This window comes from Lithobates pipiens, unplaced genomic scaffold, assembly GCF_037356315.1.
Source record: "Lithobates pipiens isolate NorthernLeopardFrog02 unplaced genomic scaffold, aLitPip1_a1.2 Scaffold_17, whole genome shotgun sequence".
Classification (NCBI taxonomy): domain Eukaryota; kingdom Metazoa; phylum Chordata; class Amphibia; order Anura; family Ranidae; genus Lithobates; species Lithobates pipiens.
In genome coordinates, this window is record NW_027507755.1 from 5,700,436 (window position 1) to 5,725,304 (window position 24,869).

The 24,869-nt window shown below is 45.3% G+C and overlaps 1 protein-coding gene across 1 annotated transcript in view; it reads right to left on the reverse strand.

Annotated features, from left to right (window-relative positions):
- LOC143986611 (zona pellucida sperm-binding protein 4-like) overlaps nt 1-24,869 on the reverse strand; it is a 62,821-nt gene that overhangs the window by 7,301 nt on the left and 30,651 nt on the right. Inside the window, exons 7-9 of the mRNA XM_077485030.1 lie at nt 15,089-15,216; nt 12,614-12,803; nt 11,603-11,750 (exon numbers count right to left, since the gene is read on the reverse strand). Coding sequence (XP_077341156.1) covers nt 11,603-11,750; nt 12,614-12,803; nt 15,089-15,216 — 466 coding nt within the window. The remainder of the gene's footprint in view (nt 1-11,602; nt 11,751-12,613; nt 12,804-15,088; nt 15,217-24,869) is intronic.

A 24,869-nucleotide genomic window follows, 5' to 3' on the forward strand; every position in this document is an offset into this window, starting at 1 on the left:
GCAAGCGGTTATAAAAATCCGGTTTTCTTTTTACACCAGGGGACACAGAGCCATAGTAATAACTATGTGGGATGTCCCATCGCAATGGCAACTGAAGGGACACCAAAAAAAAAAAAAAAAAGGAGGCCAGAGGACTCTTACTGTAGCCTGCAATATACTGCACCTAAAGGCAATATCCTCATGACTTTATAGATTTGATAAAATCTGATAAATGTATGAACCGAAGACCAAGTCGTGGCCTTACAGATCTGAGCCATAGAGGTCTGATACACCACCCAAGAGGCACCAATCGTCATGGATGAGTGTGCTCCAACATGAAAAAGGAAGAATTTTCTTTAAGTCAAAGCTTGAACAATGACTTGACTAATCCATTTGGAAAATGGTGGATTTTGACACCACCTGTCCACATTTTGGACCCTCTGGCAGTACAAACAAAAGATGCGTTTTGCAAACCTGAGCGTCGCCTTAAAAAAAAAAAAAAATAATAAATAGGCTGATCGCTCTCTTGTAGAAGCTCAAATGGTTGATACAGCAAAGCCGATAAGACCACGTTTAAATCCCAAAGATTTAGAGGTGCCTTGATAGGGGGATCAATGTTAACCCCTGAATAAGTTATGCACCAAGATTGGGAAGCAAGAGGCCATGGGGGGGGGGGGGGCACACTACTGACAAGGCTGGGATCTGGCCCTTGATAGAAGTCAAGGCCAGCTTCATTTCAGATCCCATTTGCAGGAAATCAGGGATCCTGCCCATCACATACTTCCTGGGGTGCCAACCCCTGGATCCACACCAAGAAACATAAGCCTTCCAGACTCTATAGTAAATGATTCTGGAAGCTGGCTTCCTGGCATTAATCAAAGTAGACACCATCGAAGGAGATCACCCATGATCCCTTATAAAGTGGGAACAGTCAAACCTGTTAAATTTTTGTCTGTAAGGTAGGATGGAATACTGGACCTTGTGCAAGAAGGTCTGGCTATAATGGCCTGCTGGGGCCTCCAGAATCACCTCCTTTTGTTCCTGTGGAAGTAGAAGAACTGGAGGAAAGGCATAGATCAGTAAAAAACTGAACCCACGGGAAGACTAATGCATCTGTTCCGCCTGCTAATGGATCCCTTGTTCTCTACACAAACTTGTCGACTTTGTTGTTGAATCTGGACGCAAATAGGTTCATGTCCGGAATACCCCATCTCTGATATCGCTAGGAAGACGTCAAGGTGAAGAGACCATTCTCCCAGAAATTGGTGGAGACTCAAGTAGTCCGCCTGCCAATTCTCTATTCCTAGAAGGTAAATTGCCGATAGGCAAGGAATGTTGTGTTCTGCCCAAGCTAGAACAGTAGTCACCTCTTTTTGGGCTGCATGACTTCTTGTACCCCCCCAGTGATCGATGTAAGCCACAGCAGTGGCCTTGTCAGACCAAATCCTGACAGGACAGTCCCATAATCTGACCATCCAAGATTCTAGGGCCAGACGTACTGCTTGAATCTTCCAAAATGTTGATAGGCAAGGTCCTCCAACCTGGACCATCTCCCCTGGACCAACTCTAGGTTTTCCTCAGCCTGATCAAGGACGGGCATCTTGTTCCTCCCAGTTTAGGTAGGAAACCACCACCACGCTGTCCTAGAGGACCTGTATGTGGTGGCCCCTCAGATCCCTGGCAAACGCCCTTAATGCTTCCCAGGATTGCCTGCAACTCTCCACTTGGCCGACCTCTGGGACTGTGCCTTTCCCCACCGCCCTTGGGCCAATTTCGACCCAAAATGCCCCCCCCCCCCCCCCCCCAAGCACTGGCATCCATAGTGATGCAAACACACTGGAGGAGACCACCATAGACCCAGTACTAGGTTCTCCTCTTTCCTTCACCACAGAGACCTTCTGGTCTTCGATGATAGTTGGATAATCCTGTCCAGGGATTCTTGTGCTCCGTCCCAGCTGCTCAGGATGTTGGCCCTTAAGGTGCCTGAAATGGGCCCTTGCCCAAGGAACTGCAGGGATTGTTCCTTGCCCAATCCCAACATAGTTGAGCGGAGGGAAATAGCCTGTCGCCTTCACCTTTTCTACTTTTTCCTCTGAGGAAGACAGTCACCGAATCTACCAGGAAACCCAGATACTATATGGCCTGTGTCATTGTCAAGTGCGACTTCTCTTCATTTATTAACCACCCCAGTCTTTAGACAGGAGATGGCTACTCTCAGGTCTCCCTGCAGTCGGAGTTTTGAGGGGGCGAAGAATAAAAAGGTCGTCCAAGTATGGTATGACCGTGACCCCTTTCAGTCTCAGGGGAGCCAATGCTTCCGCCAGAACCTTGGTAAATATCCTGGGGGAACAAGACTGAATGGCAGGGCCCTCAACTGGAAGTATCAGGCCTGCCTTCCCCATTGAATTGCTATTCTCAAATATTTGAGAGTTTTCGGGAATGGGGATGTGTAGGTAGGAGTCACTCAGATCGAGGGAGGCCATGAAAATTGAGGAAGTATTGACCTTACTGTAAAATTGTTTCCATCCACAATTTTGTACGTTACCCAATTGTTTAGTAACTTTAGATTCAAAATTAACCAAAAATTTTCCTGATTGTTTCTTCACTACAAACACATGCGAGTAGAAACCATGGTTTACCTCCTGTGTTGGGACTGACACTAGAACCCTCTGATCCATTACATCGCCAATTTGCGACAGCAAGGCCGTCGCTTTCTGAGGATCCTTGGGAGGCTTGGTCAGACACATCATTGTAGGTGGGGTGTGTTTGAACTGTATTTTGTAACCCTCCCGATGATCTTCAGAATGAAAGTATTTGGGGTAGTTTTTTCCCCCCATTGTGGGAGGAACTGCCCCAGTCCCCTGCCCCCCCCCCCCCCCCCCCACAGGAACCAACTCCTTAGAGGTCCGTCCTTGTGACTGTCCCTGTGAACAGAAAGAAAAAAAAATTAAAATAAAAATTACCTGGTGCCTTTTTGGTTTTAACAGGAAAGGCCTTCTTGTCTGCAGTACAGTCCAGGACCTTCTCAAGATCCTGCCCAAACAAGAGGTCTCCTTCAAAGGGAATGCCACATAACCTCACTTTTGAAGCTGGGTCCCCTGACCAAGACTTCAACCAAAGTGCCCTGCAAGATGCGTTTACGAGGGCAGCGGTCCTAGCTGACAATTTGACTGACTCCACAGAGGCGTCTGCCATGTAGCCTGCTGCTTTATGCAGCATAGGAAGGGAATCCAGGATTTCCTTCCTGGAGGTTCCTCCTTCCAAATGCGTTTGCAACTGTTCCAGCCAGACCTCCACATTACGAGCCACTATTGTTGTGGTCATTGCAGGTTTTAAATTGGTCATGGTTACTTCCCATGACTTTCAGCAGTACCTCCACCTTTTATCCATAGGTTCCTTGAGGACACCCAAGTCCTCAAAGGTGAGGTAAGTTGATTTGGCATTCTGGGAAAAGGCTTAGGGACCTTGTTCCAGAGGCAAGTGGGGTCCTCACTGAAGGCGGAATCTCCGCTTCACCCTTTTAGGGAAAAAGGGCTTTAATAGAATCTACCAGTGTGCTATGAACCAGAAAAACCCTGGCTGAATCTTTCTTTAAGGTTTGATACATCCGATCAAGGACAGGGAGACCTGCTCCCCTTTAATTTTGAGCATCATAAATCAACCTCCTTGAGTGAGCCTGTATCTGGGAGAGCTTGTCCCTTGAGTTGGAATATCTCTGGATGATGCCGTCTCACTTAGTCCATCCAGAGAATCAAATTCCTCTTACCAATTAGTCACCCTCTGGGGTGGAAGCAGGGGGGACTGCGGCTGGTTTTGGGGTCTCAAGGTTCGCTAGCATTGTCATGATGGATTGCATTTTTCTGTACCCCACAAATCAGATCCTTACAAGCCCCTGTAGCCTCCTTATAGACCAATTTGTCTATGCAGGGTTTAACCCATTGTTTTAATTTGTTCATACATGGACACCCTCTTCCTCCCTGACCTCTCTGGTTCTTTGGGCAAAGCCTAAGACAACAGAAGGAAAGAAAGGGAAAACAGACAAGCCAACATCAGTGAAACCTTTAGCAAAAATAGGATGCCTTCAAACGTCTATGTGCACCCTGCCAACCGGATTCGCAAGACACGCTAGTCCGGATCCTGTTTTAGGGAGAACCACACCTGGACCATTTCATAATGCCTTTGCATTGATTAATCCATCACTCCCCCCTCTCCCAGCCCCGTAGGTACAAAGACACCTGTGTTTGTCTTCACTGCCACTTTCCACTGCATCCATGTCCGTTCGGAATCTTTTGACCGCCTGGAGGCTTTCCTTCGCTTGTGATGCAGAACGTTCGTTATGTGGCTGGGGCTTTTTAAAATAGCCGCCAAAGTTCTGGTCGTCCACACTCGCCGTGCGACCCGGAACTGGAAGTGGATTGCCTGAAATCCTGTACCCCGCCTGCATTCCACAGGCCAGAACTCTATGCCTGTGCCCACCTCCCACCTGACTCGTGCCAAATCCGAACCCAATTGCCAAGGGGGGGGGGGGGGGGGGGGACACCAGCCATCCCCGGGCTTTCAGAATGAGAACGTTGGTTTGTAGCTGCCATCAACCCGACCGGAGGACCTCAGATGTCCGTTACCTCACAGGTACACAGACCTCCTTCCCCATCTTATGGGCTCTCCCACCGTCAGGGGAAGGAGAGCTCCGATCCAGCCTCCTCCTCCGGTGGAGGAAACAGACTGAAGGGGAAGGGACAGAGGCCGCCCTTTAAAGATCTGGATTATATGTTTCCTGCCTCTGGAGGTGGAGCCCATATCTCTAGTGCAGTCCTGGACAGACTAGAGAAAAAAAGATTTTCCCTTTTGCTGGATAACCACCAATTTAGGCTCTGACTTACCGTACATTGGGAGCCAAGCGTATTGGGAAAAAAAAAACAAAGGCCTGAATCTTTATTAGACTGACAGGATGGTGTTTTGAAGCAGTCTTAAATAAAAAGCTGCATATAAGGGGTGGCCTTGAAGGAGGCCATTATTTCCCCCAATGATCTCATACACATCCGAATGGAAGAATTTGTCCTACAATGGAACAGATTCTTGTCTGGGGTAAGAATACATTCTTCTGTACGGTATTTATAGCCAACCCCAAGTACTGTAATAGCCTTGATGGTTTTAAGGAGGATTCTAGGTTGAGTATCCAACCCAGACATTCCAGGTAGTTTACAGCTGTGATCAGACTCCGGTTTAGACCTGAGACGGAATGATCTATTAAATGTAGATCGTCTAAATAGGCTAGGACTGTTATGCCTTGAGCCCTTAATCTGGCTAAAGGAGGTGCCAGAATCTTTGAGAACACCTGTGCTGCTGTTGCTAAATCAAATGGCAGGGCCACAACTGAAAATTATGATTTTCCATTTCAAAGTGCAGAAATTTCTGGTGAGCAGGAAATATTGGCACGTGGAGATATCAGATGCATATCGACTGAAGCCAAAAACTCTCCTCCTTGCAGGATGGACAAAACTGATTGGATTGACTCCATGCAAAAAAAAAGGATCGGATGTACAAGTGCAGATTCAGACTTGAGATCTAGAAGAGGTCTTCCCTCTGTTTGGTTTTGGAACTGTGAAAAGGTTTGAATCAAAACCTGTGCCCTGTTCCACTAAGGGAACCTCCGATAACCCCGACTGGGATAATAAATGATCCAATGCCAGAAAGACTCTGGATCCTTGGGAACCCTTTCTTCTTGGGTCAAAAAAGACACACACACACACACACACACACACACACACACACACACACTAGCAAAACTAACTAAGAGAAACCATCCACCTGTCTTGACATTGTTCCTCTGAGACTTGCAGGAGCCTACCCCCCCCCCCACCCAAGCGAGCTGGGGCACCCCTTCATGAGGAGGCTTTAGCATCCTGCTTTGTGGGCCTTCTGCGCCAAGATCTCTTCTGACCTTGGTGCTGCCCTTGAGGTCTTCTCCTTGAAGCCGACGGTTGAGGCCATCGAGACTGCCTAGAGGCTGATGCCCCTGGCACAGGAGAGGCAGCATGCCTAGAGAAATATTTGAACGCCTTTACTGGTAAAAGCTTTTCCCATTAGAGATCCTTTGGATGCATTTTATCCAGATAGTTTCCAAATAGCCATTCACCATGAAAAAAAAGGGGAAACTGGCTAGGAGCTTTTTACAGGGTGCTTCAGCTGACTAGTTTTTTCAGCCATAGTCCATAGTGCACTAGTCCAAGCATAAGCCGTGAGGCTTAAATGATGGAATCTTTCATAGAATCTACTGTGAAACATCATGCATCTGATGCACCATTTCATTGCTGGGCCTGCTGATCAGGCAGAACTTTAAGTATCTCCACAACCTGTTCCCTAATGGACTGGGATACACCAATAAGTGTGGAGAATTTCTTAGGAAGATAATATTGTTCCCATGCAGAATACAGGCAGCAAAAAAGGTTGAACGAACCAATTTGTTAAGTGAGTGCACAAGCAACCTGTCTTGTGAGGTTACTCCTATATTAGGATCCTCGGAAGAGGGTAAAAAAGTATCTTCCAAAACTTTGGGAATATCTACCCGATCCCCAACCTCCTGTGCCTCAATAACAGGGCCCTGAGAACTAGATGGGAATCTTCCATGTTTGGCCCCACTATGGAGATATAGCATCAATCTCCTTTCCACATTACAAATGGTGGAAAATAAAAACCTTGTGTGATATATACAGGGACTGAAGTGTCTAGCACAGCTACAACAGTTCCCCCTGACAGCTCAATCTGACTAGCCGCATCCCTCTCAGAAGAGGACGACATTCTTTTGGAAATTGATTTAGTTTATTGTGAAACCATTAACCCCTTTAGAACCCTTAGGAAGAGCTCCTGGTCCCATTATCACTCATAGCCTGAAGCATAAAGCAGAGGCACTACCAGCAAAAGAATGTGCACTGCTACGTTATATTCCAGCGCTAATAGCCATTATTAATCCTAGCCTGGTAACGTATGTGTCAAAGGGAAAGCCTGTGTCACAAACCTGAAACAAGCCATCCTCCTGCCCTGTCCCTCCACAGCAAGCAGCAGCTACAGAGTGCTTTAACAACTTCCTGCACATGTGGCCAGCATCTGACACCATTAGCCATGCTCCCCACAAGAATTAACCCCCCCCCCCCTTTCCTTTCAAAGGAAAGTGTTCCGAGCGAGCGGCGTCCAGTGAAACAGCAGACATGGGGGGGGTAAATCCTCTGCTGAGCGGCCGGCGTGGTCGGTTTTAAAAAAAAAAAAAAAGGAAACCGCTTTGGCATATCAATCCCGAGGGGGAAAACAAAACCATCATTGGGGGCACAGGAGGAGATCCAGACCCCCCCCCCCTTTCTTATCAGAGGATCCGTTTGTGGCCGGAGAAGATGAGAAATGAAGGCTTCATTTGCCATTTCCAGCATCAGGTCGATGAGTGCTCAATACAGCCCTCAGTGATGACACATAGGCATGACAGAGGAGAAATTCCTGAGAAAATCTCCCTTACCTTTGCTCGCAGCAGGGTTATCTGAGATAAAACCCAATCTTCACCCTTCACAGTGGGCTCCAAAATCTTAGGTTACCCACAATCCTGGACCTGTGACAGCACCCTGCCAGTAAGGGGAAAAAAAATAAAAACAACACACACACACACACACCTTTATGGCCTTACTACCAAAAAGTACCAGATCCCAGGGTCAGGCTCTCTAAGAAGTGCTCGCAAGCAAAACCTTGTTTCTTCAGACACTAGGACCGGGTACTATTAGTTTAGCCCCTGAAAGGACATCAAAATGGATCTGGTCAGCATGGCTAGCCCCAGCAGGAAAGCTTCCAGTGGAGCACAGCACATCTTTACTTGTGACCAAAACCTTATAGACACTGGCGAGAAGGGAAAAAAAAAAAAAAAAAAAAAAAAAAAAACTCCAAGGACTCCCAGTAGTGGGAGGGGTTATATAGCAAGTACACTTCTTGCCTTAGGGTGTGCTAGTGTCCATCACCTATCAGTGGCCCTTAGTAAATACTATGGCTCTGTGTTCCCCGATGCAAGAAAAGAAACACTACCCTGAATTAATGCCATTGGCGAATATATCCCTTATACCCAAACCGGGGAAAGCCCATACCCTACCCCAAAATTTTCACCCCACATCTGTCATAACAACTTAATCTTTGGACACCTTAGACCATCTAGCCTCAGTCATTACCACCTTGATATCCCCCGATCAAACGGCCTTTATACCATCTGAACAAATCAATAACAATCGACTGGCAAACAAACATTATCCAGGATGCTGACACCAATTCCAAGAAAGCCTTACTCCCGAGCCTGGATATTAATAAAGCCTTTGATAGTACTATTTCTAAGTAGGGCCAAAGGACACCATCTAAATTCGGTTTCAGTGGTGAATTTATTCATGTATTTAAAGCCCTGTACCACCACCATCCCCATACAAGTATTAAAATCCCAGGTTGTAACTTCTCATACTGGCCCCTAAGCCGTGGTACCAGACAGGGATGCCCCTCTTATTTGCCCTTGCCATGGAGCCCCTGGCTAGCATCATCGCCAACATAAAGGATATACAAAAAGGTGATCAAGAATTCAAAAATCAGCTTATACGCAGATGATGTCCTCCTATTCATCTCAGACCCCCTCCCTAACCTGTTTAGGTCTCTAGATTCCTTCTATCAACTCACAGGATTAGGAGTGAACCCATCTAAATGCACAGCATTGCCTACCCACCTCCCCCAACCATTAATGATCACCCTTAAAGACAAATCTAAAAATTCTCCTGGAGCCATAATTCACTGCAATATTTAAGTATTGAATGAATGAATGAAATACTTATATAGCGCACAATGCGAACTGAATCGCCTCTAGGCGCTGTGGCGAGCTTTGATCATCTGCTAAAAGAGGAAGGTCTTGAGTTTTTTCCTAAAAGCCAGGTGATTTTCTTCCAGGCGGATGTTGATTGGTAGAGCATTCCATAGCCGAGGCCCTTGGACAGTGAATCTCCGATCACCCTTGGATTTATACTGGGCTTTGGGCACGAGGAGGAGGTTTTTGTTGGCTGATCGAAGACTGCGGTTTGGTGTGTAATGATTTATTTTCTCCATTAGGTATTGCGGAGCTTCTCTATGCACGCATTTGTGGGTGAGGCAAAAGGTCTTGAACGTGATCCGATTTTTTACGGTTAGCCAATGTAAGCTCCTCAGTGAAGGAGAAATGGATTCCCAGGGTTTTTTTCCTGTTATCAGCCTTGCCGCCATGTTTTGGATTAGTTGTAATCGCGCAAGTTGATATTGTCGTAATCCTATGTAAAGCGAGTTTGCGTAGTCCAGTCGTGAATTAATGATTGTTCCAACGACCACTGCTTTGTCATTCTTTGGGATAAAAGGGATGAGTCTGCGAAGCATGCGTAGCAGATTGTGAGATCGACTGACTACAGATCCTATTTGCGCATCCATTGACATTTGTGCGTCTAAAATAACCCCGAGACTCTTCGCTTTGGTCTTTGGGGAGATAGTCTGCCCAAAGACGGTTGGTGGAGACCAGGAGGTTTTGGTTGCGGGATTATGATTTGGGTGTAAGATAAGAAGCTCTGTCTTTGATTGGTTCAGCTGGAGGGAGTTGGTGGAAGTATTAAACTAGCCCCCTCAAGCAGGTGTACTCACTGAATTACCCACAAGCCTTTTCCACTATCAAAAACCTTCTAAACCAATGGTCCTCTTACTGTATATCATGCTTAGGCCGCATTCAAGCTGTAAAAATGTCTATCCTCTCAAAGCTCCTGTTCCTTTCAGATCCCTGCCTCTATGTATCCCACTCTACAGTACAAAAAAATCCAATCGAACTTAATCAAATTTATATGGGAAAGTAAGAAGTCCCGACTGAGTCACCTGATGTTGTGTAGAGCCCGAAGAGGTGGTTTGGGATTCCCAGACCTATGGAAATACTTTCTGGCATCCCGCCTTATCGAGCTGGCATGCTTCTCCCGCTTCCATACCGTAGGTGCAGTTCGAGCGAGTATCGGTTGCTCCATATTACCTCCTGGGTCTTCCTTGTTTGAGCTCAATTACCCAGAAGGATATCACTCCATTAAATTGCGTTGTGGGCCACTCTCTACTGGAAGAGATTCCAATTAAAGCCCAGAGTTCCACTCCCATCTTCCTTTATAGGTGAACCTTTATTCCCCCTGGCCTTTAACACAGATGCATTATTTCATGAATGGACAGAATGTGGACTGTAAGCTTGGAATCTCTGCTACAGGACATTTGCTTTTGCTCATTTGCACACTTACAGCAAGCTTTTGCCCTTGACCGGTCAGTTTTTACCAATATCTACAGATAAGGCACTTTTACTCAAATTGAGAGGAGCAATAGATTTGTCCAAAACACCATTTGAGTATCTGTGTTATGAGATATGAGATATGGCCTTTCAACCCTATACAGATACCTTAATGACTACAACACTTCTGAATCTGCAGCAATGCTGGGTTGTGAGGCCGAGACAGCTTGGAGTTCCAAGAGGAAGACATTACCAATATGCACACGCTCCATATCCAAAGAAACGGTTCTCAAACTACATACCTGGTGGTATTACACCCCTGAATCGCTTGCACAGGATGTTGCTACTGGTTCCCGACACATGCTTTAGAGGTTGTCGGGACAGGGGCACACTCCTGCATAAGTTCTGGCGTTGCAAGGTATTAGAATCTATCTGTAACAAAACTGCCATTCTGATCACGAAACTGGAGCCTCTCTTACTCTATCCTACCAAATGTGCATATTATACGCAGAACTCCCAGGAGATATCCTTCCACAACAGAAGTTAATTCATACACTCTTCAGTGCCATTCAATGGCCAATCACACTAAACTGGAAAGGTCCCTCAGTACCATGGTCACAGGTGCTCCTCCGCATGGTGTCCATTAGACTGATGGAAAGAATTCACCATACTCTTGGACTCCATGCATATTTTTGACCGTAAATTGAACATGTGGACTGCCCACCTACATAGCCCAGGACTCGAAGACCCCTAGATCTCTGCAATCACTGCCCAGTTGGACTTGGCTGCTTGGAATGACTTACAAGATAAATATAGGAGGTAGCCAAACCAGACAGTCATATTAAGCTGCAGTTAATTACAGTGCAATGAAAGGTTATAGCCTGTGCTTGTACTGTATTCTTATACAGCAAGAATTCTAGATCTCCCTTTATTTTTATTACTTTTATGTTTTCTTGTCTCCCTAATTATTGGGTTGACTTCTTGTTCCATTACCTTGTTCATAGCCTAAGCGAGAGATGTACATGTCAGCAGATTTACCCTTACATATAACTATACAGAATGTTCTTTTGATGCTTATACACGGTTTCTCCCTCTTCCACCCCCCCCCCCCCCCCCCATGTTTAACCCTAATAAAAACATTTGCAAACAAAGACATTTGTGCTGGGAGGGCAGGGGGCTTGCAAAAAAGTTGAAATAGGACTGCTTTAAATATAAATATTATAATGGCCACCACATGAGACGATGCCTCTGCAGCTATAGGATTGGACCCGGTATGCATTGTGAATTTTGGCCTTGCCTATACAGCATCCCAATCGCAAAGACAAAGCCCATAGCTTGGCCTACCTGTCCTCTGAGTGGTTGACCAGTGTTCTCATCAATAAACAGAAAGGTCTTCAGACTGAAGCGGGAGTAATGGGTCGGGAACAGAATTGTGGAGGTGCCATCAATTGGCATCAGCTCAGAGATGTAATTGTCACCAGTGAATGGGCATCTGCAATTACATAAAGCTGCTTTAAAAAATAATAAATATATATATATATATATATATATATATATATATATATATATATATATATAAAGATAAACTCGTCAGAAACCAGACCAATCACTGCATATGGTGAAAAAAAATAAAAAATTACAAAATCATAAAATAAAGTTCAGTGAATCTAAAGCAAACACTACATTTTGTTAGGTTAGAACTCTTGGCAAGTTTTTATTGCAATCTGCTTTCCAGGCAGAGATTCATTCTTTCTGCTCTGCTGACCACTGGCGTAAGGCATAAAAGCCAACTTTTTTTTCCTTTCTTTGAGCTAAAAATCTTCTGATTAGGCACTTTTGTCACTTGTCCAAGATGGCATTTCCTTCCTTTTGGAGAGATTCTCACTTCACTTCCCATCAGGTATTGTAACAAACACTTTACTGGAAAACGTTCTTTGCCTACGCTTACTGTTAAAAGTGAAACTTCCCCTTTTGGGTGGAGCTCCCCTTTAAGGCCTCCTCCCCCACTCCCCTTTCAGAAATGTCACCTAGGTGATCCAAGCGGAAACAGGTACCAGCCAAAAAAGTTCTCCTCTCCCTCTTCTTCCCCATAGTCTTCTGGCACAGGTCCCAGAAGACCCCTGGAGAATGCACAATGTACAGGGTGCCCACAGTTAAGATGCTGGCGCCGGAGACCAAAGACTGGTAGAGAAAAAGGGCTTGGATGAGCACAGCGTGAGATCCTGGGACAGGGGAGTACGTTTATTAAAAGTCAGCAGCTACCGTTTTGGAGCTACTGATTCGTTTTTTTACGATGTACAAGAGCTCCTCTACAGAAAAAAAAAAAAATATATATAATATAATATCTTCAATTACCCATTAACAAGTATTGGCCATTGCATCTCATATAATGCATCTGCGGTTGGTGTAGCCCAGCACTGGTGAAGCACAAGGCTAAGGTTTGAGTCATTCTTTCCAAGTAACCGAACCTCAGCATACACTGGTTCCCGCAGTACCTTTACCACTGGATAGTCCTGGTCTTCATAGTAGTTACTGTACTGTGAATCTGAACAAAACAAATAAAAAAATAAAATGGAACGTAGCTGGAAGAGCAAGGATGGGCCAAAAGAGGTAGTAGCAAAAGATACACACATGCAACTATATCACCTGTAGCACAGTAATCTGAGCCCCACTCTGTATAAAACTCTTGGCACCTCAATCCCTCATAGTCTAGTCGAAATTTCATGCCCTGGATTGCCCCAGAGTAACATTCCCAGCTGCAAATTTTTGTAATTTTGTTATATGCATATAGGTTCTTCTTACCTTATATTTTTTGGTATGGTTGCCCTCTATCCTCCAACTCCTCTGCCATTATCTCACAAGGAGAAACCCTGGAGAATTTTTAAGAAAAAAAGAACCCTACTGGTGGCCCTTTCCTCATAAGCCCTGGCCTGCCCAGGTCAAGCAAACCAGGGAAGGGACAGCAATTAAAATATTTTAGAAATCCCAAAAATATATCGTGTTTTGTTTTTCAAGAGCTTTGAGGGGGAAACAGGCAGGGGCAAAAATTATGCCTACAATCATTGGGAGTCCACTCATCTCCAGAAAGAGCTTTGAAACTCTAAAGGCCCATACACACGATCAGACTTTGACAACAAACATGCAAATTAGCTGTTTTGGAGCAACATCCAACTGTGTGTACGCTCCATCGGACAAACTTTTTTGGTTATCATCGGACTTTTGTTGGCTGTGCGCACGGACAAACTTTCTGGCAACAAAAGTCCGATGGAGCAAAGTCTGATTGTGTGTATAGAAAACCATAGGACTTTTGTACAAAGTACAAACAGGCATGCTCAGAACCAATGCAAAAGATCAGACAACAATACAGAAGTTGACCAAAGGTGGCAGTAAAGAGCAGAAAAAAAAAAAAAAAAACACATGATTTGGTGAAAGTTGGCTGAAAAAGTCCTGCTGTGTGTATGCAATACAAGTTCAGGGCCGACGCCCTTTGTACAAAAATCCAAGGGAAAGTTTGTACAAAGTCCTATCGTGTGTATGAGGCTAAACACTCACCAGCACCCACCCCACCATTTCCAGTAACCACCTTCTCATGACACATTCTTTACCTCAGTTGCAGAAGCCTCCAGAATTAGAATAGGAGGCCATCTTTTGGGCTACGAATATTTTAAATTGAGCCTCCTCTAATCCCTGGGAGGTATAGCTGGGGAGAAGTTAAGTGTTTGGGAGGGCCTGTTCAGAGTTTTTATGGGGCCTTAGCCAAGCATAATGCTGATAACAGCTTTTCAGTAACTCAATCTGCCTCCTAGGGGCAAAGGGCCTAAAGGAGCCTGGATTAGGAAGAAGTTGCTATGCAAGTGCACAACGGAAAAGTTTTAGTGTTGAATGGATCTGTTAGGTCACCAATGTTGTCTAAAATTGTTGGTGTGCTCTGGAGCTAGTACCTGGGCTGGCAGCCTCTGAACAGGTGAGGGATAACTGGGTTCTTTCCAGCAGCCCCCTGGGGGTGAGCACTATATGCAGAGGTGTAGTGCGGTGCACTAATCCTGAGCACAACGTTTAGAGCGGCGAAAAAGGATTCCTACGCTATCCCAAGTGTGCTTTGGCCTATTGCTCCCCCCACCCCCCTGCACCTCTGAGGTGGCATGTCCCAGGCATTTCTACGCAGCACCCGCTTCCTCCACCTGCCGCCCTGGGACTCAGCCGGTCTAGCCTGTCCCCTAGGATCCCTCTTGTGTGAGAATGGGGGGGGGGGGGGGAGAAGAGATACTTTGTGCAGATGGCGGGAGGTATGACAGCTGTTGGTGGACCCCCCAGCGGGGGATGCCAAGGAGCAGGACCCCAAACCAGTACTGGCCTTCTGAGGAGAGAGCCCTGATCAGCCAGATAAAGGGAGGCCGTGGAGAGGTGAAGATCCACCAATTTATATTGTCTTGCGTGTTGGGTGGCGCTTCTGCAGGCCTAATGCTACAGAAGCTGAATTACCAAAATAAAAGCTACTGCACAGGCATATTCCACTGTGGCCACGATTTAAAAAAAGCATGCAAAAGAATTTTAGCCAGCAGAAATTTTTAAACATGGACAGCGCTGACAAATTAGAACTTGTCTAGTCTGTACTTGTATGGAGAGGAGAGAAAGCAATGAGGATTTCAAATCCCCAAACCTTCGCAGGAGCTTTGACAGCTCTGGATCACAGGAGGCAAGTACAGTGGGGACTGGGTCTGGTGTAAGGCCACCTTTACAAATGTTCTGTAAAAAGTGAACACGAAGCAAGATTCAATTAGGACTTTATATTCTAGTTTTAAACATGGGTGTATAATAAAAGATTCATACCTACACCAATCCTCATGTCAAACTCCATTGGCCCTTCACTGGATACTGGTGGCGGGGGTGGAAAAGTTATAACTTGTACCTTCAGTGCTAGGAAACCAGTGACTGCAAAACTGCAACGAATCAGCAACCTGTAAAGAAGGCAAGTGCACAATGAGCTAAGACACAATGAAACCTGTATGTATAGCCATTTTTTTGGAAGCCTTAGGGCAACACTTCTATGAGGAATTGAGGCCCCTGGGAGGGATACTTTTCAACTTTTACCATTCAAAATGTCAATCTGAAGGGCATCAATGTGATATTAGTATCCATTACTGAGATGGAAACTTTGTACAGTGTGGAACACTGGAGGTCTCATTTTTCTGGATAGTCACCTTAGGTAATCTTACATTCTCTGGGCAATACCCAAAAACAACCCACTTTGCTTTACTAAAAATCAGTTCTCCAGCAAAAAGGTGCAACAGATCCTAAAAGGAAAATAAATAAAAAAAAACACACCCACACGAGAACACAATGCGTTTTCCTGTGTGCGGTGGTAGTGCTTTTTTTAAATTTTTATTTAGGAGCACTTTAGTTTCAGAATGGTGGTCTAGTTCTGAGTAACGGAGTAATACTGTATGTATAGTTTTCATGTACACCATGTAGCGCCGACACATTTTTTGCCTATTAACCACTTTCAGACTGGACCATTTTGCTGGCTTAAGACCAGACCACTTTTTGCGATTCGGCACTGCATCGCTTTAACTGAAATTGCACGGTCGTGTGACGTGGCTCCCAAACAAAATGAATGTCTTTTTTCCACAAACGGAGTTTTGGTGGTATTCGATCACCCCTACGGTTTATTTTTTTACACAAAAAAAAAAAAAAAAAAAAAAAAAAAAAAAAACACACTCTTTAAATTTTTGCTATAATACATAGCCCCCAAAAATATACAACTTTTTCCTCAGTTTAGGCCGATACATATCCTACATATTTTTGGAAAATTAAAAACCCAATAAGCGATTGGTTTGCACAAACTTTACATAAAATTACAAAGTGGGGCATAGTTTTATTGCATTTTTAGTAATTTTTTTTTCACTGGTAATGGTGGCGATTAGCAATTTTTATTGTGACTGCAACATTATGGTGGACACATCGGACATTTGACACATTTTTGGGGACCATTGTCATTTATACAGCAATCATTGCTATACAAATGCACCGATTCCTGTGTAAATGACACTGGCAGTGAAGGAGTTAACCAGGGGGTGGCAGTGTAGGGGTTAAGTGTGTCCTAGGGGCGTGTTACTAACTGTGGGTGGCTGGGCTGTGTTAGTGAACACTGATCTCTGCTCCAATCACAGGGAGCAGAGATCAGCGTCACTTGTTGCTAGGCAGAACAGGGAGATGCTGTTTATTTCTGCATCTCCCTGTTCAGCCTCCCCGTGAGACGATCGCAGGTATCCCCGTGGAGAGTCCGTGGGACCCATGACCGGACTCACGGGGGTCCCAACCGGCACTCACGCACGCGATGGCAGGGTGGCAATTTCAACTGGACGTACCTGTACAGTAGTTTGCCTGCCCGTGCCATTCTGCCGACGTACATAGTCGCGTGCCATCGAGAAGTGGTTACTGTGATGCAAATACTCTAAAATGAAAGCCTATGGACAATTCTATGGCTTAGTATTTGGCACCAGCTAGTAGTCAAATACAGGAAGTGGACTGTGATAACTATGGTTGAACACAATACAGGAAGAGGCTACTAACCTACCCATGAACACTTCTCTAGCAGTGCATGCTGGGTAGGACATAAAGGACCCCAAGCGGCCATTTTAGCTCTTGGGATCACGTGGCCAGCCTGTGAGGATCTGTGTGGAGGCCTCCCATTACAAGGGGCCCACAGCCATCACAGATCGCAACTTCTACAGCATGTGTGAGTGACCTGACTGGAGACATCCAGAGACTCGTTTGAGCATCAGAAGATCGGGTTCACTCAGCCTAGCGGAATGGAGTCAGTTGACAGAAGAGCAAGCTACAGTCACCGGACTGAAGCTACGCTATGGAGTTCTGATCGTGAGCGGGTCAGTTTTTTTTTTTTTTTTTTTTTTTATTTACACAGGTCTCACCTGGGATTTATAGTTCCACAAAGGAGGAGCTGAGTAACTGACACTGAGCAGGTTTGAGGCCTATCTATTCTGACGTAGATAAGTGTTGTAACAGATACTGAAGCTACACCAGGAGAACCTTTACCTCAACTTACTATAACCTTTTGGATTAAAGAGTTACTTTAGCTAGCGAAGACAAGATCAACGACCAAGTACTTTAAGTGAGATCTCAGGCATAGCTTTAAAAGTAGGGGGGAGCTCCCAGATACATTATATTATAATGCAATCATTTATGTTGAAATTCATTGTACTGTTGTCCTATGTTGGGGTGACAGCACAATTACTGTAACCACCTTTGAAATATATTTACAGTAAAATATATCTGGTTAAGTATCAAGCTTTTGTGGAGTGTTTCTCCCAGCAGGTGAAGCCAGAGTATCCAATACAGGTATATTGCATTACATTATATTGTACTGTATTATGTTGCACCACAACTGTGTCAAGGGGACCGAGTAAATTCGGGGGGGGGGGGGGGGGGGGTTCATTAGCAGAGTGCAGGCCCCGAATCAATTTCAGCCCCTCCTTCGGGGGCAAGCGTTACAACTATATTACCAAAAGTATTGGTACACCTGCCTTTACACATGCAAGCTTTAATAGCATCCCAGTCTTCATCAGTAGGGTTCAATATTGAGTTGGCGCAAGTGCAGGTCCATAAAGACATGGAAGAGTTTGGGCTGGAGGTACTTGACTGGCCCGACATCCTCCTCCACCCCTACAGTGCATTCTGGCAGTGAAACGCACTTGCTATGACCAGTGCTGATGCAACGTCTTGTTGCATCACTTCTGGCATCAGGTCCCAGTACCATCTCGCATTGTCTTGCTGGAGTCCTGACTTTAACCCCATAAAACACCTTTTGGATGAATTAGAGCAGAGATTGCAACCCAGGCCTTCTCCATCAGTGCCTGACCTCACAAATGTGCTTCTGGAAGAATATGGGAAGGTTTTTGACCAGACACTCCTAAACCTTGTGAACAGCCTTCCCAGAAGAGTTGAAGCTGTTATAGCTGCAATGGGTGGACCAACTCACTATTGAACTCTACGGACTAAAGACTTGGAAATATAGTGTATCGTAATTGGTGATTATAGGTATGACCAACAGTTTTTTTTTCCAGTTCTTTAAATGGCAAAATATACATTTTAAAGCAAGTTTCCCCCAGAATATAGATTCAAATGCTCAAGTTTTTTTTTTTGGGGGGGGGGGGGGGGGGGCGAATAGATGGGTGAAGATAGAAATAGTTTCAAGAGTTGGATCTTTGACAGAGTGAACAGCTGCATGTTGGGATGGAGGTTGAATTGTAGAAATATTTTGGAATTTATGTTACACCTATAATCTGAGATGTGACATTGGTAATTTAAAAACAAAAACTACACATTTAAAAGCGACATCTTGCTTGTACTCAGCTTTGTTTGGAACCTTTTAAAAATCCATGTTACACCTTTCAACATACCACCATAAACCTACTAAATGGGTGTCCACAAGTGCACTTTCCACTTGCCATTCTGAAGTCCCTCAAAAGGATATAGGATCGGGCTCAGAATCTAGAGCCACCATGATCTTCTCTGCATGGGAGACAGCCATGCTCTACACAAGCATTGTATGAGTGCATATACCAAAAAGGTCATTTGCAGCCCTTCAGATGTAAAAAAAACACACCATTTAAATTTTTCAAAATGTACCCATTTACGACATTAGGTTCTTTCCTTTTATTTCTGTGGCTACCATTTTTTTTTTCTCCAAGCACCAGACACTACCTTATTGAAGATGAGGAACACTGTTCTGGCTTGCAATTTTACAGAAAAACCATTGTGTCCTGAGGATTGGGCATAAGCTTGACCATAGAATACCTGTAAGGTAGACCTTCAATTGTCTGTTACCCACAGGCTAGCAGAAGTCCCAAAATGGTGTAAACACTGCAATATATAGTTCCACATGAAATTCCAACAGCTAAAAATTCTTAGATTCTCACCAATCACAAAATCAGGGCCTCAGCTACTCTAAAGAAATTGGGCCAAAAGGCTGTAGAGCATCCCTTATTGTGTAAAAGGCATTAGACTAAAAAAGGTCAATTTTTTTATTTGAAGGCCTCGAGAAAATGCTAGTTACCTGCCTCCAGTACCTGTGTACACCACAAAAACTTCCTCCAGATTTTTTTTTTTATAGATTTGGCAAAAGCACATACAAACTTAGTAAATGACAGCGATAACATTAACAGTGTTTTATAGACAAAAGCACAAAGATATATTGGTTACAGTTATCGTGTCCAGCATTAAACACAGTTAAATGGACATTCTTTAAAAGGTTCGTAGTAGCATTAAATGGAATGCATGTAAGGGGTGGGACTTTGTCCCCGTAGACAAATAACTAAGCTTCCTATGTGAATGTGCTAGCTGAAGAAAAACCCAATTAAAGTAGGGTAAGGGAATCAGACAAGAACCTATAAATCAGTATGCATAGCTCCCAACTGTCCAATTAGGAGCAATGTCCCCCTCTTCCTTTCCTCATTTGTGATCCGATTTATATAGTTGTATATAAAATGAACTATTTGACATTCAAAAAAGGTGGTGTTTACCAGCACCAAGCCTTTTCATCCAAAGACTAAATTGCTGCATTTGTAAATGTCAAAACTAGGGAAGAGCTGAACACCCCTGGTTCGGTTTGAGGCAGAACGAAAGTTGGCGCGAACATTCGAACGCCGTTAAATTCTATGGGACCTGAAAGTGAAAATTCAAAAGGGCAAATTGTAAAGGCTAATATGCACGTTAATGTCCTAAAGTGTTTGGGGACCTGCCCCAGGGGACATGCATCAATGCAAAAAAATAAAAGGTTGAGAGCAGTGATTTTAATAGTGTAAAAATAAAAGTGAACTATTCCTTTAAATATCGCACGGGGGGACTATAGTATGCCTGTAAAGTGGCACATTTTTCGATGTATTTAAAACAGTCCCTGCACAACATGACATTTCTAAAGGAATAAAAGTCATTTAAAAAAACTGCTGGCAACTAATGTAGGGTCCCAGCAATATGGATGAAAATGGAAAGAAAAGAAAGAATGGGTAACCCCCCCACCCATTACCAGGCCCTTTGGGTCTTGTATGGATATTAAGGAGAACCCTGCAGGGCCCTCTTTAACATTGATTGGACCATGGGCAAAACATTTTCTTGCCCCCCCATTTTCACCCTCCAACTGCTCTGAGACATACAATAAATAGCAGCTAGACTTAAACTCTGTTTACTGTATCAGATCAAGCAGCGATTGGTTGCCAGTGGTTACAGCATATCATTACTGCTTAGTGACTGGTTGCTAGAAATTACTGTACAGTAAAGCTGCTCACTGATTGGTTGCTAGGTTACAGCACATCTCACTGCAGGGGGGGGGGGGGGATGATATACTTATACTGTACATATGAATGCCGCCTTTATTTACATATCAATGCTGACGGCCACAGCCATTTGCTTAGTAATGCCGCCGCTATTTACATGTAAACACAGGTCTGCAGCTGAGTCCTCTGTACACAATAGGGCAGAGATGGGCAGCATTAGTACCAACACTTCACACAGATATTGGGACACAGCACAGGACTAGAACCTCAAGGGACAAGGGAATTTAAACTGAGATAGTTGGCAAGTACGAGGCAGCTGCTTTGGGCCCCACAACAATGACAAGGCCCAGGGCAGCTGCCCCTTTTGCCCTGCCTTAAAGACAGCCCCGACTATACGGCCTGCCCTTTATACTTTGCGGAAAATTAGGCCTTAGGTGCTGGTGAAACCAGGACGGGCCCTGCTGTGAAATATTAGATCAAAAATTGTAATTACGTGCCCCTGTTAAACAGGGGCAGAAAAATTGTGCCTTAGGCACTGGTGCCTTGAAAAGGGAAAAAAAAAAAAAAAAAAAAAAAAAATGTTCTTATTAGCTATGAACATGGAGGAGGAATAGGATAGTCTCAGCATAGGCAGTCTTCAAGGGATCCCACATGCATAAAAAAAAAAAAAAAAAAAATGTAAAATCGGTTACATAGTTAGTAATGTTGAATAAAGACACTAGTCCATCCAGTTCAACCTGAGTGTCTACAATTGTCCCTATCCCTGCAATTGCACACTCACATTGGTCCCTACACCCTCAAGGAGCCCACAATCTGAGGTCCCCATTCATATACTAGGGCCAATTTACCTACAAGCATGTCTTTCGAGTGTGGGAGGAAACCCACGCAGGCACAGGGAGAAGATGCAAACTCCATGCAGGTAGTGTTGTGGTTGGGATTTGAGTCACTTTTTACTGCTAGGCAAAAGTGCCAACCACTACACCACTGTGCCGCCCAAATCAGCATCAGGTGCTTGGTAGCTGGTGATCGAAGACTGATTAATTTTATTTTATTTTATCGAAAGGTGAGCCGATAAACCGAGTCTGTGGACAGGCACATTCTGATCGGTTACAAAGCCTGCAGCAGCACTGAATGTGCATTCAGAAATAACCCATCCTCAAGACCCAGTGACCTAGTGGATTTTCAGTTGAAAAGGTCTCCAGGTCTGATCTTGCCCCTAGGTATTCCTGCACCATGTAAATCAGACGCTAGCAATGGTTGCTGGAACCGATCAGACCTTGGGGCTGTGGACTTAATTGTCTGAACGCATCGGTTAGACAGCCACCTTCTCCACCGCTTCTTCTATGACTGACTGAAGCCTCAGCAACACGTTGCCCAGGAGGACCATGAAATTGTAACCTCCCAGGCTCTGGAAACGCATTGCACAAACCTTTCTGCAAGGCCTCCCAAAGAGGTTTCATCCTCTGCAGAAGCTGGATAAATTTCGCAACCTTACCCTTGTAATGTGGATCAAGGAGTGTTGCCAGCCAGTAATGATCCCTCTCCTTGATACCATGAATCCAAGGGTCCTTTTGCAGGCTTTGCAGGAACAGGGAGGCATTGAAGTGAAGGTTTGCTGAGGCATTTCATCCGGAGTCCTCTGGGTCACCAAGGATGACATGTACGTGGCTGGGGGGGGGATGGAGGTGTCTGTGGATCAAGTGCATGGGGTCCTGGGGACTGAAAACTATCCCTTTAAGACTGCTGCCGATGCCGAGTGCTAGGCTCCACCTCCATGCTGACAATCCTTATCCTATCCTCTTCCTGTGCGATTGGCAGGCCCGCAGGAACACTGTCTGGATAAAAGGGGGCTTTGAGAGGCAAGGAAGTCCTCCTCTTCCTCCCTCTGTTCTGCCTCAAGTGCCCTGTCCATTATCCCACAAAGCCAAGAGACAGTATCACTGATGCATGCACTGTCAACATCCTTGTGGCCTCCGCAAATGGCGACAGCGCACACATCCTTGATTAGTAACCACTGTCAGGAGAAGAAAAAAAAAAAAAGAAGAAGCACACACACCCAAGCTGACCCTGCCCTGGTGCCATACTCACAGGTAATCATTGATGGCCCTCTGCTGCGTGTGCAGCCGCTGCAGCATTGCCAACATAGAGTTCCACCTGGTGGGCATGTCACAAATGAGGTGGTTCTTGGGCAGGTTGCATTTCCTATGAAAGTCAGCCAGCCGAGCCCTAGCATATGACTGGCAAAAATGCCCAGACTTTCCTGGCCTGCCTCAGGAGATCCTGAAAACCCGGGTACCTACCTGCACAAGAACCACTCAAATTAAGCCAAATAGGGAACATGGGTCAAGTGTCCCTGTCGGAGAGGTTGGTGCCATTGTTGCAACCCACCGTTCCTGGCGGAAGCTGGCATCAACCACCTCTGAGTCTGCCCCTGCAGAGCAGACAATATCTGCCCTAGTGTGGCTCCTGTCCCCTAAGCAGACCAACTCATACACCGCATGGCATATTTTTGCCTGAGTAGCCCCTTGAATGACTGACTATGGATCAGGAGAAAACTGAAGAGGAAGAAGAAGAAGAGGGTGTGGAGAAGAGGTGTGGCAGAATCACCACTACTAGCAATTTGGAGGCGTGGTGGCAGAACACGCTCCAATACTGCACCCTGTCCTGCATCCTTCCCAGCTGCCAGCAGAGTTGTGCTGTGAAAGAAAGGCAATGTCCCTGTCCATGCCTGCTGGACCACAAGTCAGCGGTAATATGTTCCTTAGTGCTGACCACCCTGTCCAATGAGGCCAAGACATTGCCTTCCACATGCCGGTAGAGAGCTGAAATGGCCTTCCGTGAAAAGAAAGTGGCGTTTGGGCACCTGCCACTGAGGTACCACATATTCCACAAATTCACTAAAGGGGGCAGAGTCCACAGCTGAAAAGGCAGCAGTTGGAGTGCTAGCAATTTAGCCAAGCTAGCATTCAGCCGCTGAGCATGAGGATGGCTGGGACTGAATTTTTCAAGTTTAGCAGATGGGGTAGGGAAATTTGCCTGCTACAATGTTAGTGTAGCAATAGAAGATTGCCCGCAAGTACTTGGCACACCTAAATCTTACACCTCTCAGTGCAAGTTTGAAAGGACTGAAAATATAGTGGGGTTGGAGATCCCAGCTGATGAGGAGCAAGGAGAGGTCCGCCTTGTTCTTTGGTGTAGGTCTTTAAGTACTGTTGCCAATGGACTGCATGGGAGGTCAACATGTCTGGTCAAGCATGTGGTGCGGTCTGCTGCACATGTATCAAAAAGTCCCACACCAAAGAACTTTTCAAAATACGTGGGGACTCAGTAGCGCCCCGCACATGTGCAGGGCTCTGTGGTGTGACGCAGATGGGTGGCTGCCCTTAAGCTGGCCCCTGGAGGGCATCCTGCCTCGGAGATGTGCCTCCCCCCTCCCTCCTATCAGGCACCCACGTAAAGTCAGTGACCTCATCAGCCCCTCCCTTCTTGTCATTGGAGCAAACCTGGCAGTACACTGCAGCTGGGGAAACATGACTGCCAGTTTGTCCTTCTTGGGCACCCCCTCTCTGGGCTCATGTTACTGCCTTCCTCAACCTGGGTACCATCATCAGATCCTTCAAAACGCTGCGCATCCTCCTGCAGCACGTACCCGACACTGGTCGAACAGTTCGGAGGACTCCTCCGTGCACAATGATGGGGCTAGGGAAGGAGTGACTGATGACATTGAGCTGATGTAATAGGCCACTTTGGCAGGGAAAGGAGATTAGAGATTAATTATGCACTGTAGCTCACTGAATCACTTGCCTACCTGATGGCATATTAGAAAAAAGTACACCAGGAACAGCCTGCAGTCCTATCTATATCTACTGTAGCTAGATCTTATATTATTGCCTGCTCAATCTAAATGAAATGACACTCGGTCAACACCAGCAACACACTACACAGGGCGGACATGCAGGTGGCCTTATATAGTGACTAGCATTTTTATTTTATTTTTTAATGCTAAACACCCCTTTTACCCCCTGATCCATAATTGGCCAAAGCATGTGGGTTATAGTGCATCCTACACAAAACACTTCACACAGCATGTTGTACTTTTGTTTCTGGAACTGAAACACACTGCACGGGTGTGAACTATGCCATTGGAACCCATATGGCCTACTTTCCATGCGTTTTTGATGGAGGGGGGGGCACACTAGGTTAGTAATAATTGCCTACTTGTGCAGTTTTAAATTTATGTCAGTTTTCTTGCTTGCCAAAACCGTTGAAAGCATAATGGGAAAAGTGAATCCCTTACCGAAAAATAAAAAAAATCCCCA